The sequence below is a fragment of the Marmota flaviventris genome (assembly GCF_047511675.1).
Source record: "Marmota flaviventris isolate mMarFla1 chromosome 5 unlocalized genomic scaffold, mMarFla1.hap1 SUPER_5_unloc_2, whole genome shotgun sequence".
In the NCBI taxonomy this organism is placed as follows: Eukaryota; Metazoa; Chordata; class Mammalia; order Rodentia; family Sciuridae; genus Marmota; species Marmota flaviventris.
The window spans coordinates 730,971-748,692 of NW_027287680.1; the positions used below are offsets into that span (position 1 = coordinate 730,971).

At 38.3% G+C, this 17,722-nt stretch overlaps 1 protein-coding gene and 1 pseudogene across 1 annotated transcript; both read right to left on the reverse strand.

Annotated features, from left to right (window-relative positions):
* Positions 1 to 389: 389 nt before the first annotated feature.
* On the reverse strand, positions 390 to 1,322 carry LOC114108455 (olfactory receptor 14C36-like). The gene has a single exon (XM_027956087.2). The coding sequence runs from the start codon at positions 1,320 to 1,322 to the stop codon at positions 390 to 392; it is 933 nt and encodes a 310-aa protein (XP_027811888.2).
* A 9,993-nt stretch (positions 1,323 to 11,315) lies between these two features.
* On the reverse strand, positions 11,316 to 17,485 carry LOC114108456 (olfactory receptor 14C36-like; annotated as a pseudogene).
* Between the last annotated feature and the right edge of the window lie 237 nt (positions 17,486 to 17,722).

A 17,722-nucleotide genomic window follows, 5' to 3' on the forward strand; every position in this document is an offset into this window, starting at 1 on the left:
TTCATACATCGCTAAATGAGATCACTAAATATGATCAAATGATTTCAGGTTGTTATCATGATTGATTTGTAAGGTTTGCATCTGTGACTTTACTTGATAGAAGTACTACAATTTATATGATGAATCATAAACATATAATTATAGCAAACAACTTGAATTATACTCATTCATTAAAGATGCATTTGCAAACATTATACATTTTATGAAGAATAAATAGAAATGATGGCATAAATTAAAACAAAAAATATTTTACAAGTTGAAGTACCCAGGACCCAATAAGGTGACATTAGAGTAAGCAGTATGACTTCTGAAGCCCAGCTATGAAGAGTATGATCTCTAATTAAGAACCTCAAACAGTGAAATAAGAATAGTACTGAAAAGCATCTTCATCATTTCCCTGAGAACAACTGTCTTCCCATTAATCTCCTCACAGCGTCCTTTACCTGTTTGTTCCTGAGACTGTAGAGGAGAGGATTCAGGAAGGGAGGAACCATGGTGTAAAAGGCAGAGAGAACCATGTCGTCGAGTGTGTCAGAGGTTGCTGAGGACCTCAGGTACACACCTGTGTCAGAACTGAGGAAGACGAAAACCACAAGGATGTGAGGGGTGCAGGTGGAGAAGGCCTTCCCTGGGGCTCTGATGGGAAATTTCAGCACAGCAGAAAATATGCGAAAATATGACATGACAATGAAAAGGAAGCAACCGACACAAATGACCACAGCAGAGACAACAATAAGGACCTTGTTGCTGGTGGTGTCAGAGCAGGAGAGTCTCAGCAGAGAGGGGACATCACAGAAGAACTGATGGATGATGTTTGACTGGCAGAAGGACAGCTGGAATGTTTTCCCAGTGTGCACACCTGCATACAGCAGACCACTGAGCAGGGAAGCCAGGGTCATGCAGACACAAAACTGAGGGTTCATGATGAGGAGGTACTGGAGGGGCTGGCAGATGGCCACATAGCGGTCCCAGGCCATGATGGTGAGAAACAGAAGTTCAACACTTGCACAAAAAATGACCAAGAAGGTCTGGGTTGCACAACCAGCCACTGAAATGGCCCTGTTGCCAGTGAGAGAGTTGACACAGGCATTGGGGACAGTGATGGAAATGAAGCACATGTCCAAGATGGACAGGTTCCTAAGGAAGAAGTACATGGGTGTGTGCAGGTTCTGGTCAGCAGTGGTGACAGTGATGATGAGAAGGTTCCCTAACAAGGTACCCAAGTAGATCATTGGGAATACTGTGAAATAGAGGTAACTCAGATCCCAGCCATCAGGAGAGCCCAGGAGAAGAAATTCCGTTACCATGGTGGAATTATCCATTTATTGAAAATTTGGGTTGCCTGGGATGATAAAGAGATAAAAGTGGAAAGAAAACAGAATTAATGCAATTAGTTTATATATTTATATGCACCATGTTTTCTTGTATTTTGCAGTTGCTTTCCCTGGAGAGGAAGGTCACTCTTGGTTTTCTCATATGTTTACTCATTTCTGAGCAGAGTGCACCTCTCAGTTCAGGTGTGCAGCCCAGTGTCTGGGCGTGACCTGCAGGGCTTTTCCTCAGCTCTCCATCAGGCATCCCCTGACCTTCTGAGACTCCATGCAGAGCATGTGACAATGTTTTTTTTTTTTTTAATGATCTATAATATAGTTACCTTCACTCTCTTCCATGAATATAATTTCAACATTATTTTGCTATTTTTCCACACTAAATAATTCAAAGTAAGATTAATAATTCCAATTATAATTAATTTTCAAATATTTTTAAATAGGAAACTATTCATAATGTAGGAGTATTTATCTCCATGACCATGAAAAAAAATTTACTCATGAGGAAGGCATCTCAAGTATTCAAAATTTTCCCATTCCAAGGCTGCAGGTCCAGTGCTGTGGTAAAATGAGGGTATCTGACTGAACTGGACCTGGACTCTCCTGCTGTCCCCCACCCTCCCTGCTGCTTCTCAGGATGGGGTGATACTGTATGCAGGCCACACAATCTCAGATAGGGATATGTTCCTTTTCCCACTGGAACTCTTTTTTTCTATCCAAAAGATCAGTGTGAGGTGTTTAAAGCTCCAGATTCAAGCCCAGATGACATTCTCCTAAACTTTTATTTTTTGCCTTAATGTGTTTTTACTCTGTGTTCAGCACCATGAAGTTGAAGATTCCTTTGTCTAGACAATAATTTGTCATTTTCTTGTTGACACCTTCCATTTTAATCCTTTCTTCCAAATGTCATGATTATACAAAGTGATCCTGGCTGTATACCCTAAAAGGAAGATTTTTCTCATACTTATAGCACTTCTGAAGCATCTCAGACTGGTTCAATCCCAAATCACCAAAATTGTCATTTCTTCAGCCCTCTGAAAACCCGGGTCCTCCTCAGCACTTTGCCAGTTTAACCGCATTCACCCTTAAAAAAGCGATCTTCCTCATGAGTTTGTCTGGCCTTTACTTAAAATTTGTGTCTGCCAGCATTAGGGGTGTGTGCCAAGACACAGGTAGGTTGGTGTTAATTTCACAGTTAATTTCAAGAACCCCTACTCAGTCTAGCTGCAATCTCTTGCTTGCCCTATTCCCCATTTCTCCCTGACACAAACCTGAATCTCACACCTCAGTGACCCCATTTTTAACAGGATGCCCTACAAAATGCTGACAGAGGCCCTTTTCTACTGTGACATAAAGATTCCCTTTTCCCATTACTACATACTGAGCTTTAAAGGAGGTTCAAATGCAACTGTTCCTCAGAAACCCTCTTCATAGCTTCTAGTTATTCTACTATTTCTCTGTAATGTTAGAAATCGACATGTTATTCTACCTTTCAGTAAATAAGTATGCATTTATCCCCCAAATTGCTGTTGCAAATTCCTTGATTTTGACCATGTATTGCTTAATGTTTTTATTCTCTTAGTAGCAAGTGCATTACTTCATGCGTAATAGTTAATAAAAAAATGCAATGTAGCATAATCGTCTAACCGCTAACATGAACTAAGTTTTTATTTGACTTATTTACAAATGAGTAACTCCTAAATTGGTGAAGCCCTTTCTTCACATTCATAAGAAAGACAGTGTACCTTCTTTTGAAATAACTTACCCTTGCCTCTGGGCATAACATATTTTCAAAATAGGTAATCTTTCCACAATTATTTATTAATGATTCATATCATGGCAAAATCTGCTCTAGATACAGGGTATAACTAAAAGAAGTAAATTATCATCTTTAAAAGATAATTTGAGTACTGTGAAGGAAAAATAAAATGGTACATATGTAAAAAGTCAAATAAACATGAAAATTTTTGAAATTGATATGAGACTAATCAGGTTTCTTTATGGAAATCTGCCAGGTTTTTAACCTTTTATCCTGGATTCTGGGATCTCCAGGAGTATTTGTTCACCACCCCAAAACATCCTGTCACATACAGATGGGACATAACCATGGGTTTAAATCTAAAATTTGCATAGAACTATAGAGACCTTTTTTTTCTTTCTAAAAATGTTTTAATTTTTTGTGTATGTGGTGCTGAGTGTTGAACCCAGAGTCTGGTGCATGCGAGGCCAGCACTCCATCAACTGTGATATGTCCTTAGTGCTCTTTCTTTATTATAGTTTTTAACACTAAACCACCTCCTGCTTTTCTTTCTCCAATAGAACTTAGAAAATTCTCCACAACTCCTTTGAATTATATGAACTTACTTCATGTTCCCTTTTCTTTGTGTGATTTTGGTATAGTTTGATAAATTCTTCTCAATTCAACTTTTTTTTTTCATATGCTAGTCAATATTAGGAAACTTCCAATTATGGAGAATTGATGCAAAGTCATGTATAAATACAATAAAATAAATGTACAAAAACCACCTATTTTTTACATAGGCCTTGACACAATTTCAGTAGATTCTAAAGATATGGTGACTTTTTGAACCTGGATTTTTTTAAATAAAACTATGGCTTTAAATTGCATAGACTGACCTTAAAATTTTAGTATGGTTCAGTATGACATCCTCATTTAAGGGGCAAAAAATACCTATAGAAAATTCCATCTTAAAGACAATAAGATGAACGTGTAAATAACAGAAAGAGTTAGTAGAAGTGAAAGTCAGGACAATGTGTGTGAGGAGAAGCTAGCATGTTTAAACTCCATGAACATGTAGAGGAACTGCCCAGGTGCTTTCTCTGTAAGTGAAAAGCCAGGAGTTTTTATTTTTTGCAAATATCTTGATAGTGTTTTAAATAATTAAATATATGATAAATAGATTATTTCAAAACTGCTAAAATTATTTGGCTTGAAAGATCCAAGAATTAATTATTTCTAAATTACATTTCCCATGTTAGGCAATTGATTAGTGTCTTTGATAAACCATTGAGGAATGCTGAGGTACATATAATCTGAAAATCAAAATATACTTCCAAAATGATGCACAACTTGATACTTATATTGATACCACTAGACACACTCATCCTTATAGTCATACTTAATATATACTCAGTAAAAAATGTTAAGAATACAATTGAAAATTTGGGCACAGTGACACATGCTTGTAATCCATCAGCTCAGGAGGCTGAGAGAGGAGGACGGTAAACTCAAAACTAGCCTCCCAACTTGTCAAGACTGTGTCTCAGAATAAATAATCAAAAGGGCTGGGATGTGGCTCAGAGGTTAAGCACCCCTGGGTTCAATCCCTGAAACCCGGAAAACAAAAAAGTAACAAACTGAAAAAGTGAAAAATAATATATTTGTGATCAAAAGAAAGGGGTAAGATTAATATTCAAAATATTCCAGTGAAAATTGTATTTTACATTAAATATCTTATTTCCCACAGTTACTGACATGTGCATGTTTATCAGTTGTATAAAAACATACCTATCTACCTACCTATCCTATACCATATTTTGCATTTTGTTCTTGTTATCTTAAAGTGAAAGTGTTTATTTTTCTCTGAAATTTTGTGAATTTGGCAAGTATACTATAAGTAATAGTAATCTGAAGAAAAGAATTTTAAACTATCCAGAATCAGCATGAAAAAATTTCACACACTATACTAGCATACACAGTGCAGAGGTCCCCAAGGTCCCTGTGTTCCTATTGCAGCAGTGGCAATCACCCCAAAACCATACTGCAGTTTTAAGGACTCTCCGTGCTTGCTGTGTTCTTCTCAGAATTAAGAAACCTCATCCTGGACTAGCTGACTCTTTGGATGACACTGTAATTTGCTGAACAGAATAAAAGTGAAGCACAGATGCATTTAAACTCTAACTGCTTATTACTCACTCCTGAGTGTCACTTGTTGTCAACATGGAACAGAACCGTGTCTCCCCTTGCTTCTCCCATAAATGGTGTCTGCAGCCAGGGTGAATCTGTCCAGTCAGCCTAGTACAATGTCGGATGTGGGGAGCTCAGTCACCTCTGCTTTATGTGAACCTGGTGCCTGGCCATTGGGAGCAGGGCCCCCAGGAGCCAAGAGTTCAGCCTGAAAATACAGCAGGAGGCCTGAGCACACCACCTGGCAGCAGCACTTCCAGAGCCCAGGAATGAGGACCTGGCCACGTGCCAGTATAGACAGTGGAACTGCTCTGGCGCACATTGCTGTAACTCATTACTGAGAAGTGATTAACACTGAAAAGACTGATCATTCTCCCTGTGTGTTTTCATCTCTGCCCTCCTCTCCTCATTATGAATTAAGGGTGTTTGTATGGATCAGGTAACATTACGGCAGTTGAGCAACTCTCACTTGTAAGTCAGAATCATCTCACTCTATCTGAAGTTCAGCAGAAAAGTTTCTTCTCATTGACATGAAATACACATGACACAAAGTTTACCTTTGTGACAGTTCATGCTTATAAATGTAGTGATATTTACTACATTACCAAGTTGTAGAACATCCAACTACAACTTGTTTCCAGATACTTTTATTACTTCAAATGAACCATCTAATCTGTTACACATGGTTTTTCAGACACTAGAAAACTCTAAGTATATTCTGTACCTTTGAAAATATATATTTGTAAAATTTCATATAATTAAAATCATTCAATATATGTTCTGACTTGATTTACCCTAACTTTTTCAAAATCAGTCCAACCTGTACAGACATCTTATGTTCATTCCTTAGGATGAACATCATTCTGTTACATGTATATTCCACAGATCTTTAAATCAGCACGTCCATCTGTGGACTTATTTCTCCTCAGTCTGATAATATAATGTGGCTGATTTATTTTTATCATAATGTTGGCCATTTGGTCATCTTGGTATACACTCTGCACTCTATGTGATTATGATGAGTTATTGTGTCATATTTGCATGGCTGTGACCAAAATACATAGTTAAAAAAAAAAAAAAAAAAAAAAACCATGCACAATAAAAGAGGGAAGATGCTCAGAATATGGCTCCAGGTAGGCAAAGACAGGGAAGGGGAAAGAGGGTTAGGGTTAGGGTTAGAGAAAAGCTATCAGGGATTAATCCCAGTGGGCCACCTCCTCCAGCAATGTCCAAAAGCCTAAAGCTAACACACAGTCAATTTGTTCAAATTAAGATGGATTGATTAGGTTGCAGCTCTCATAATCCAATCATTCTACCTTTGAAAATTCCTGCCTGATAGAAAGAGCAGCAGAATAAAATAGACACTAGTATTGCTGAATGTATATACATGTCTATATAATCAATGTGATTCTGCAACCTGTAAACATGGAAAAATGAGATATTATACCCCATTTGATTTAAAAAAAATCTTGTGTGAAAACAAGATTTTATATCTCTGATGAAAACACTCAGGAATGCAAAAGGACAAGAAAGAAAGAAAGAAAGAAAGAAAGAAAGAAAGAAAGAAAGAAAGAAAGAAAGAAAGAAAGAAAGAAAGAAAGAAAGAAAATTCCTGCCTCAATTCAGGAACTTTTTGAGACACCTCACATCCCATTCATAATGTTTCAACCCCAGATCTCTAAAACTCATGTCCATTTCACAATGCAAAATGAATTTAGCCCATCTCCAAGTGTCTAATAGTCTAAACAACTCCAGCTTTATCCTAAAGTTTGAGCCAAAAATCTCACCTAAAACTGAAGGTAAAATCTTTGTTGTGAGCCCCCATAAAAATCAAAAGCAAGTTACATGCATCAATATCCACTATAGAACATAAACCTTCTTATTCCAAAAGGACTTAGTAGGGCAGTGGAAAGAATGGAGGTGTAGAGGAAATATAAAACCAGCTGAGAAAACAACTCCATCTGTAATTCCTCATGTAGCAGCTAGACTCTTGACTGTAAGACAATATTTCCAAAAGGACTGGTATTTCCTGCCCTTTGGCCTTGCCAGTTGCATAACACAGTGGCTCTCTTTGCCTTTCCTTGGCAGAAAGTTTATGCTGCTAGTAACTATTAATTTCTTGGGATTCCATGCCAACTTTGGCTTCACAGTCACAGGTACACCTATTCACCCTCTCAGGGGGCGGGTCTGTAGGGCCTAGACTATGCTACAGTTCACTTGGGCTACGAAGCTTTTCTTTGAATTGATGGTGGAAGTCATCATGACCCATTAATTTGGGCACTCTACATTCCTGCAGAGATGGCACAATGTCAATGATGCTAATGTCTGATGCCATAGATGGGTCCCCAAAATTAGTGCAGTGGTGGTTTCTTAATGTCTTCCTTGCTTATTATGGTAAAACAACTTCCTGTGCCCTCTGTGCAAGCAGGGTGGCCATAAGACACTTATCAAGGGAATTTTCCTGTCTACATCCTTTAGTGTGCAACAGGTATGGTCCTACATATTTATTAGATGCTCTCAGCTCCTTTCCTATTGAAGAGGTATGAAATACTTAGCCTCTCCTTAGGGCCTGCAGTCTGTTTATAACCACTCATTCTTTGGACCTAGTTTTTAAAATTATCTCTTTAAAACTCTGATCAAATCTGGCTTTTAACTCTACTTATACAAACAACTGCTTTCTTGAAGTTGATATAGTATTCTAAAAGCATTCAACATAAATATCCTAAAGGTTTATGAAGCTGGGAAAAATCTAATGGTTCTGGTATAATATTCTCAGTCATGAATATTATCTTAAAAGTCTCTATAGAATAAGTTACTACATTGCCTTGTTGATTGCTAAACTTTCATCATACTTCTAACTATGTACTGGGCTAAGGCTCTGTCTTCTTAGCTTTCATCCCACAGACACTTAGATAGATAACCATGGGCGATGGTGATGTGCATCAGCTTTGTGATTGCCTCATGGTTGTGGTGTGCTGCTGCACTGGGAACTCCCTGAGAAAATACACAGTTGAAAATCCCCCAGTTGCTATGGTGACACCTGGCCTGTGAAAAATCAGGGCAAAGGCTCAGAGTTATCAGTCTGAACCTTGAAACTGAGATAATATCTCCCAAGGATAGGGGATTCTGTGCACAGAAATGTAACAAGAACCACAATGTCTCATTGGTGGTGGGAGCTTCACACCTGCCTGCTTTGTTGAAACTTTTCCACAAATAACCTTTTGTTGACATAACCTATAAAATAAATGTGCTGAGCCAGCTCTGGGTCACTAATCTCAACCAAAGATGAGTTTCCCACCTGATCCTGGAATTCTCTGTAAAGGTTTTTGCATGTTTTTTAAAAATCTCTGGTCATCCCTGTCTGGTATCTGAATTAATGGCCATGCAGGTGGCAGGACATATTCACACAAAAGGCTCTAACAAGTACTCTTAAATATTGTGTCCTTATTTGAGTAAACCTAATATTTCATAAAAACTGGCTATCTAAATAGACCTAGTATTTCAGAAAACCTGGTATCCAAAATATATCTTTGACATAATTGATATTACTATAAAAATATATTCCTAGGCTCATGACAATATACAAAGTAAATTTTTTGCCAACTTCTGCATATGTTCCATACCACACCAATTGACAGGGCTTTGCATTATTTGACACACAATGTGAGTTATAATGAAGTCCTTATATCAATATTTCTTTCTTCATCTCCTTTGACTCAGGTCTTTCAAATAAAATATAAGTGAAATATCCAAAAATGTACCCCAAAAGACACCTCTCAATAGGACTGGTGGTTAAAATTCAATTTATTTTCAAAGAAATTTATCTGTGAAATTTAAACTTCATTTATGTGGCCACCTCAACTCACGAAAAACTCATAAATTTAGATTCAGTAAGTCATAGTTGAAGAGAAAATGCATGTAAAGGTGGAGTTTGCAGAATTTATCTGGGGTTCTCCAAAGGTCCTTTGCTCTAGCAGGAAACTGGAACAGTGACAACCAAAAGCCATGGACATAGTTTGGGTGGAGCCTCAACCGTGGTGGATCATGTCAGAGCAAGTCAAGCCTTCTGCATCAGGCAGCCCTGGGTGCTCATTGGCTCCTACTGCAAGTATTCCCTTGTCTGAAAATTTAAGAAATGCCTTTATTAATAATCACATATATTTATGCTTTCATGTTTTTTTAGGTAATAAACACATTTTTATTTTTCTCCCCATTTTCCTATTAGTGTATTGGTGAACAAATTGATTGTTTAAATTTTTGCAATTGAATAAACTGACTTTTTTGTGTAAATATATTTTCTTCATTTTGTTATATCAGTACTCCTAGGTAACTTGATATTGAGCCTATGTCAGTCATAATTAACAATGAATAAAGCACATGCAAATGAGGACACTAAACTATTTGGAGAGAAATAACTTATATGAGATGATGAGCTGCCACAAACTGTGCACACGGGTGCACACCTGCCATTTCACACATGAGGAGGTTGGTGAACAATGATCTCAGGGTTAAATCCAGCCTCAGAACCTCCTGGAGTCCCTAAGCAACTTAGCAAACCCTATTTTCTGTGATACAATGTGGCACATTAGAAATAAATCACTGGGTGAGTCTTGAAGTAGGACATTAAGTTTATTAGATGGTGGGTAGGAATGGCAGATAGAAAGTCAGCTCTGCATCCTTCAACCTTTTGCAGAAGGTAGGGTATATTTTTATAGCCCCTAAGTACAAGCTACCAGTAAGTCAAAACCATAGTAACATGGGGAGTGTGTAAGAATTACCCAGTCAGAGTACAGTAAGCAGCCCAAGAAAAATATGAATTAAAATGAGAACAACAACTTACACATGTAGTTCCTAATAATACAATGGGAAAGAATAATTGAAACATTTTTTAGACTTACATGTTGCCATACAGGGTGTGCTTGGCAAAAAGTGGTTTACATATGCAGGGTTTTCTCATGTGAGAAGCATTTCTCATATGCAATGGAGTCTCAGGGTAAAATGGAGTTTGTCTGCTCAAAGCATATATAGTTTGTCCCACAACAAAAACAGAAAAAAAGTTTAGGGATGCAGCCTTGGTTCAGTCCTGCTGAGTACAACAACAGCAAAAGCAACCAAAAAGAAGGCCATAAATGCTCCTAGAGGTTTAGTTTACAAAATCCATAAAACTGTGAGAAATTTTCAAGTTTACACAGGTTATACAGTGAGGCCAGACAATTCCTGGCAACTATTTCATAATGATCAGGTATGACTCATTATCATAGTTTTTACAGAAGTACCATGTGTTGGAGGAAAACCCTTAGAAAACTGACCTGCAACTCAGCCCCAAGTTTGTGTCCCTCAAACTAGACTACTCGTAGATATAATAAAAGATTGGCAGCAATAACAGTCAGGGGAGCCCAAGGTGCTCTTCCCCAGTGGATGGATTGTGCTGTGGGTTCATGATGGATGTAACCTTTGCTCTCTCTTTTCTTCATGGACAAGGAGTATCTTCCTTTTCCTGTATATGTTAAATGGAGAAAAGTATCATTTTGATTCTCTCTACATTTATTATTGTAAAGTCTTAAGGATTTGATTTTTATATATTTTCAAAGTAATTAAATTGACACAATTTTGTATCACAGTTTGACAGCGGATTATGTACATTATCTTCATGTTTTATTTGTAAAAATTTCCTCTGTGACAGTAACTGATAAAACTTTAATGTATATCACCAGAAATGATTTTAGAAAATATATTGTATCATATTTATATATTAAAATGAATTGATAAAATTAAGCTTTTATGAAGGATTCATGGTAATAATAGGGTAAATAACAAAAAAATGCTATAAAATAACTGAGATTCTAATAAGGTGATAATAGGGTAAGCAGGGTAACATGTAAAGCCCACATTAGAAAAGCATTTGACCTCATTTGACTCCACTCAGTGAAATGAGGATAATGCTGAAAAGCATCTTTATCATTTCCCTGAGAACAACTATGTTTGCATCACACTTCTCACAGTTTTCTTTACCTGTTTGTACCAGATTCTTTATGTAAGATGATTCAAGAAGAGAGAAACTATGGTGTAAAAGGCAGAGAACAGTGTCCTGTACTGTCAGAGGTCACTGAAAGCCATCTGTAGATGCACATGATGGGACTGAGGAAAACCGAAACCACAAGGATATGAGGGGTGCAGGTGGAGCAGTCCTCCCCAACTCTCTGTGGAAATTTCAGCACAACAGAAAATATGTGAATATATGACATGTCAATAAGAGTAAAGTGACCACCACCAACTGCCACAGCAGAGACACGAAGGACCATGTTGCTGGTAGTGTCAGAGTAGGAGAGCCTCAGCAGAGAGGGGACATCACAGAAGAACTGGTGGACCACGTTTGACTGGCAGAAGGACAGTCAGAATGTGTTCCCAGTGTGCACACCTGCATACAGCACACCACTGAGCAGGGAAGCCAGGCTCATGAGGACACAAAACTGAGGGTTCATGATGAGGGGGTACTGAAGGGGCTGGCAGATGGCTACATAGCAGTCCCAGGCCATGATGGAGAGAAACAGAAGTTCAACACATGCACAGAAAATTACCAAGAAGATCTGGGTTGCACAGCCAGCCACTGAAATGGCCCTGTTGCCAGTGAGAGAGTTGACACAGGCATTGGGGACAGTGATGGAAATAGTTTCCCTAACAAGGTACCCAGGTAGGTCAGTGGAAATACTGTAAAATAAAGGAAACTCACAATACAGATATCAGGACATCCCAGTGGGAGAAAGTCAGTAAGCATGGTGGCATTGGACATTTAGTGGAAATTCTGGTTGTCTGTGAAGATAAAGAGACAAGAGAGAGGAAGCAAAAATATGATAAATACAAGTACTTGGTCCTGGGTCTGTAGCTCATGGTAGAGCACTTGAATAGCATGTGTGAGCCACTGGGATCGAATCTTAGCATTATATATAAATAAAAATTAATAAATAAAATATTAATGTTCATAGACAACTGAAAATATATTTTAAAATAATACAGTTAGTTTACACATTCATGTCCAACATGTTTTCTTGTACTTTTCAGTAGCTTTCCCTGGAGAGGAAGGTCACTCTTGGTTTTCTGATGTTTCTCATTTCTGAGTAGAGTGCACCTCCCAGTGCAGGTGTGGAGGTCTGCAGCCCAGGGTCTGGGTGTGACCTCCAGGACTTGTCCTCAGCTCCCCGTAGGCCTGGCTTACCTCCTGAGACTCCATGAAGAGCACTTTCAGGGTGTCCCACCTCCTCTTTCCCATGACCATGGGTGTCACCATGCATTTCTTTTGTTCTTCATTTTAGTCACCTTCATTTTAATTCATTAATGTAATTGTCCAAATTATTTTCTCATTTTACCACATTAATAATTCAAATCAAAATTTTTATAGGTAGCAAATGATTCATAATGTTGGCATATTTATTCTCATAGACATGAACAAATAATTCTCATAAGGAAAGTTCTCCACCAAACTATCCCATTCCAGGCTCACAGGTCTGTGTTACAGTAAACTGAGGTGGTCTGACTGCACCTGGCTTCTCTGCAGTCCCCTACTCTCCCTGCTGCTCCCTAGCACATGAGTGGTGCTGTCTCATGTCACACACCATCAGATACATGCCTGTTCCTGTTCCCACTGGGGCTCTCTTTTCTTCTTCAACAGATCAAAGTAAGGTCTTCATAGCCTCCTCCTGACATTCTTCTAAACTTCTACTTTTACCCTGTTTTGTTTTTATTTCATGTTCAGCATCATGAAATTAAAGACTCCTTTGTCTAAAAATTAATTTTCCTTAGTCTTGTTGACATCTTCTATTATATGTCTTTCTTTCTTTTTATTTCAATATCTTTATTTTGTTTATTCATTTTTATGTGGGTCTGAGGATTGAACCAGTACCTCACATGTGCAAGGCAAGCACTCTGCCACCGAGCCACAACCCAGCCCTATATTTCTTTCTTCACAATATCATAATCATACAAAAAGATACTGACCGAATACACTGAAAGGAAGATTTTGCTCATAGTTCAACACTTCTGTAACAGCTCAGATCACTTCAATCCCAGGTCACCTCCATCATCATCTCTCAGGCCTCTGTCATCCTGGGTCCTCCTCAGCACTTTGACAGGTTAAACACACTCACCCTTAGTAAAATGACCTTCCTGATAAGCCTGCCTGGGCTCCTCTGGAAACCTGTGTGTCTCCCAGGGTAGATGGTGGGTGGCCAGACACAGGTAGGGTGCAGCTAATTGCACAGTGTGGGTGAAGTTCAAGAGGTTCTACTCAGTCTACCTGCAATCTGTTTCTTGTCACATCCTCCATTTCTCCGTGACACAAACCTAAAGCTCAAGCCTGAGTGATGTTCTCATTCACAGAATACCCTGGAACTTGCTGACAGAGCTCTTTTCTACGTGACATAATGATTTAAATTTAACCATTTACTTTTTATGGGTATTTAGAGGAGGTTCAAATGCAATCTTTTCTCTGGAAACTGCTGAATAATCTTAATTTTCCCCCACTTTTGTGTAGTATTAGAGATCATTCTGTGCAAATTCATTAATTTGGGACCTTGTATCATTCATCTGTGTATTTTTTTAGGTGCAAATGCATGACTTCCTACACAGTGGTTAATAAACCTGGAGGCTTTGTTGACTGACCACTCACTTGAACTGCCTTTCTTTATAATACTGGTTTACAAAGAAGTCTCTCCCAAACAGGCTCTGCCCTTTCTACACTTCCTTAGCACACACAGTGCAGGCTGGAGGGAGATCATGCAAGCCCAAGGCCCTCTGCACTTGAAAAGTTAAGATCTCTTTACAGTAGCAATCTGTCAACAAACATTACTAATGACACAGATAGGGCCACAGTAGTTTCAGATGGTGATGTTTTGGAAAAAAGAAATATATTGGTATTTTTAAGTAATTTGTTTACCATGATAGAAATTACAAAATAATACAATATGACAAATTTAGGAGGTGATGGGTCATGAGACAATTCCTTATGTTAAACCATGCTTTTCACTCTTCAATACTGAATTCCAGGCACTCCAGGGGTCCTTGCTGACCATCCCTACACACTTAAATCAAATATAATATGGAAAAATAAACATGTGTTCAAGATCTGGAAGCTGGCATAGAACTACAGATATATTTTATTCATTTCTGTTTTCTTTTTCCTACTAAACAATGTACGTTTTAGTTTCTTCAAAAGAATTTAGTAAATTCTCCAATAAGTAGTTTAAATCACATGAGCTTAATTTATTTGCTTATTACTTGAACTACAACTTGAACACTTCTCCAAATTTTACTTAATTTTTTCATGGATCAGTCTCATGAAACTTCAGATTTTGATTGTGATAAAATATATGAATCACCACCTAACTTGTAAAGGTCCTCAGAATGTTCCTGCAGATCTACAAAATATGATTACTTTATGAACCTGGATTTTTTTAAAGTAAGAAATAAGCTTTAGCTTCTGTAGTTTGACATCAATAATTTTAGAGTGTTCAGAACTACATTGTCCTTTAAGTAGTGCAAATACATATATAGAATTTGCTATAAAAACAAAGGTTTGGAACCAAAATAAAACCACGATCAGGTAGCATGAAGTTCAGAAAAAGAAGTATGAGGAGTAGTTACTATATTTTTAATGCCAATTATTTGAAGAAGGGCTGCCACAAGTACTTACCTCTGCAAGTGGGGAAGCTGGGAGTTTTCCCTTTTGGTAGTTCTCTTGGTAGTGCTTAAAATAAGGAAATGTGTGCTAATTTTTCCACGTGGACAGTGTATGGAAAAGTGGAACTTCTGTGCTGGACATCATGCTTAGTCACATTGAGAATCCAGTAACACTGCGGAGAGACTGGTGGTGCTCACTGTGTGTTTTCATCTCTGCCATCCTTCACCTCAGTGTCAGTTAGGGGTGTTTACAGTGATCAGTTAACACTGAGGGTGATGGACAACTCCTACTCACTCCTCAACCTGTAAGTGGGAAACATCTAAGGCTGTCTGCAGTTCAGCAGCAAAATTTCTTATCATTGAGATGAAATCAATGTGTCATGAAGTTAAATTTGTAACAGTTTGTGGTTACCAATTCCATATTATTTACCGCATGACACAACTGTGCAACTTTCAGCTACCTCTTGTTCCAAATATTTGTAATTTTTAAAATGAACCACCTAATCCATTGCACATAATCCCTGTTTATCTTTACTTTGGAAACCACTAAGTATAATCACCATGTTTGAATATATATGTTCTGATTATTTTGTATGACTAGAATTATTAAATATGTGCTATTTTTCATGATTTGAATCAGCCTGATGTTTTCAAAGAAAGTCCACATTGTAGCATTTATCACTATTTTATTTCTTGAATGGATGAATTAGGTTCCATTATATGTATACATCAGCATTTTCAAAATCGACCTGTTGATGGATGATTTGCCCTTTGTTCTGTTAACCCACTGTAGAATTTGTTGGTGATTTTCTGTAGGTGCTTATTGCATGCTAGGATTGATACCATATGAATATGGTCTATTCTGGTTTCGGTGTCCTATCGAATTTTTTGGCTAGATTTTGTTGAGAAGGTTTGCCTATGTTCTTGTCAGGGATATTGTATTGAGGTGTTCTTTTCTTGTTCTGGCATTTTCTTCATTGTCCTTAGCTACTAACCCCATACCTTGTACCTATTTTAAAGAAAAAAAAATGTGTGTTAAACCAGCCAAATAGACAAAGTACAAAGATCCTATCTCTACAGCCACCAAAAATGATGGTCACCTTGTCTTTAGGCCACAATGTCTGTAAGATTGGAGAACTAAATGAGCAGGCATGTCACTGGATGGACCCAGGGTGTTCACAGGCTAGTAAAAGAGTGCAATGGGAACTACTTCACTGCAATGGAGACAACATTAATTACTATGTCTACAGGGTTATTTGACTTGAACACCCATGGACTATGAAAGGTTGGAAAATATCCAGGAATAGAAGTCAGTATTTGACTTGGCCACTGGTAGATTAGATTAACGGATATCCTAAAAAGTAAGTAAGGTATGTTTTACCTATTATAATTGTAGGTGTACAGACCACACTGTCTGTGGCCCAGGACCCAGCACATGGAAGGAACACTGATTATGATGAGCCACAGAGGTAAGCCCGCTGAAGGACAGTCAGAAAGTGACCAGAGAGCATTCGACCCCTGTCTCATTCATGATGTTCAGCAGAACCCGGGCCAAGGCCAGCAGCCTCCATGCCTTATGAATATCCCACCTGATATGTGGAGAGCAGGACCTGGCACTGGTGTTCAGAACAATGTAGCTTGTAAAAACAAAAAATAATTTTATGGTGGACTGGTCTTTGCTTTTTCTTTTATTTATTTAAAAATTTATATTACCACTGCTAGTATAATCTTTCTGAATATCTGGGGCATGAGTACAAGAATATAAAAAGTGTTATGAAATAAAATCAAGTCAACTGTCTAGAGACAGCTTAATGGAGAAAGTTTAAGTTTCATGGAGAAAGGGAGACATGGGTGGTCACCTTCTCTTCATTTCTATCTGTATTCTCCCAGGTGAGGGATCCAAGATAAAAAGTCCACCTCTGTTTTTTATATCTATGAAAAGAAATGATTAGGGAATCAGGAAAGAAAGTTATGAATAATAAAGCATAGTGTTTTAGTCAGTTTTTTCTTTCTTTCATTCATTCTTTCTTTCTTTCTTTATTTCTTTTTAAAGAACTCAACCACATGCAATTATAGAGGAGGAAAAGTTTATTTGAGTGCTCACAGTTCAGAGCTTTTAGTCTATATAAGGCCAGGGTCAATCCTCAGGGCCCGAGGTGAGGCTAAACATGGTGTGAGAGTGTGGTGGGGGGAAGAAGCTCACATCACAGTGATCAGGAGGCAGAGAGAAACTCCACACTCCACATACAAATATAGACACCAAATCCATGCTCTAATTCCCACCTCCCCCAGCCACACCCCACCACTTCAGTTACCACTCAGTTAATCCTCATCAGAGGATTAAATCACTGATTGGGTTAAGACCCTTACAACCCAATCACTTCTACTTGGAAACTTCTTACATTGTCTCACAACTTAGCTCTCAGAGGACACCACATTCAAACCGTAACAAATGGGCATCGGCTTCTTGGAGCCCTCTAGGAGTCCGGTGGTCACAGTACTGACCCCCATGCAGGCCATGGAGTGAAAGGAGCACTATACCCTGCAGTGGACTCATGCTTGATTTTGGCCTTTGTCTGTCACTACACTATTGTAATCATTTTTCCTCCCAAACCTCGAAAGCCAAAGAAGTGAACCTCATTGTCCAGGACAGAGACAGCTGCAGACTTCTGTTCACATGACACTCATCAAGCTCATGCATAGTGCACGGGCAAGGTGGGCATGTGAGGTAGGTGCCTGGCCCTCCTATGCAGATGGCTTTTATGGAAGTGAGAACCCTGTACTCAGGGCTGGA

Coding starts and splice junctions, on each gene's coding strand:
- LOC114108455 (XM_027956087.2), bottom strand. CDS start 1,322: ATGGATAATTCCACCATGGTAACGGAATTTCTTCTCCTGGGCTCTCCT.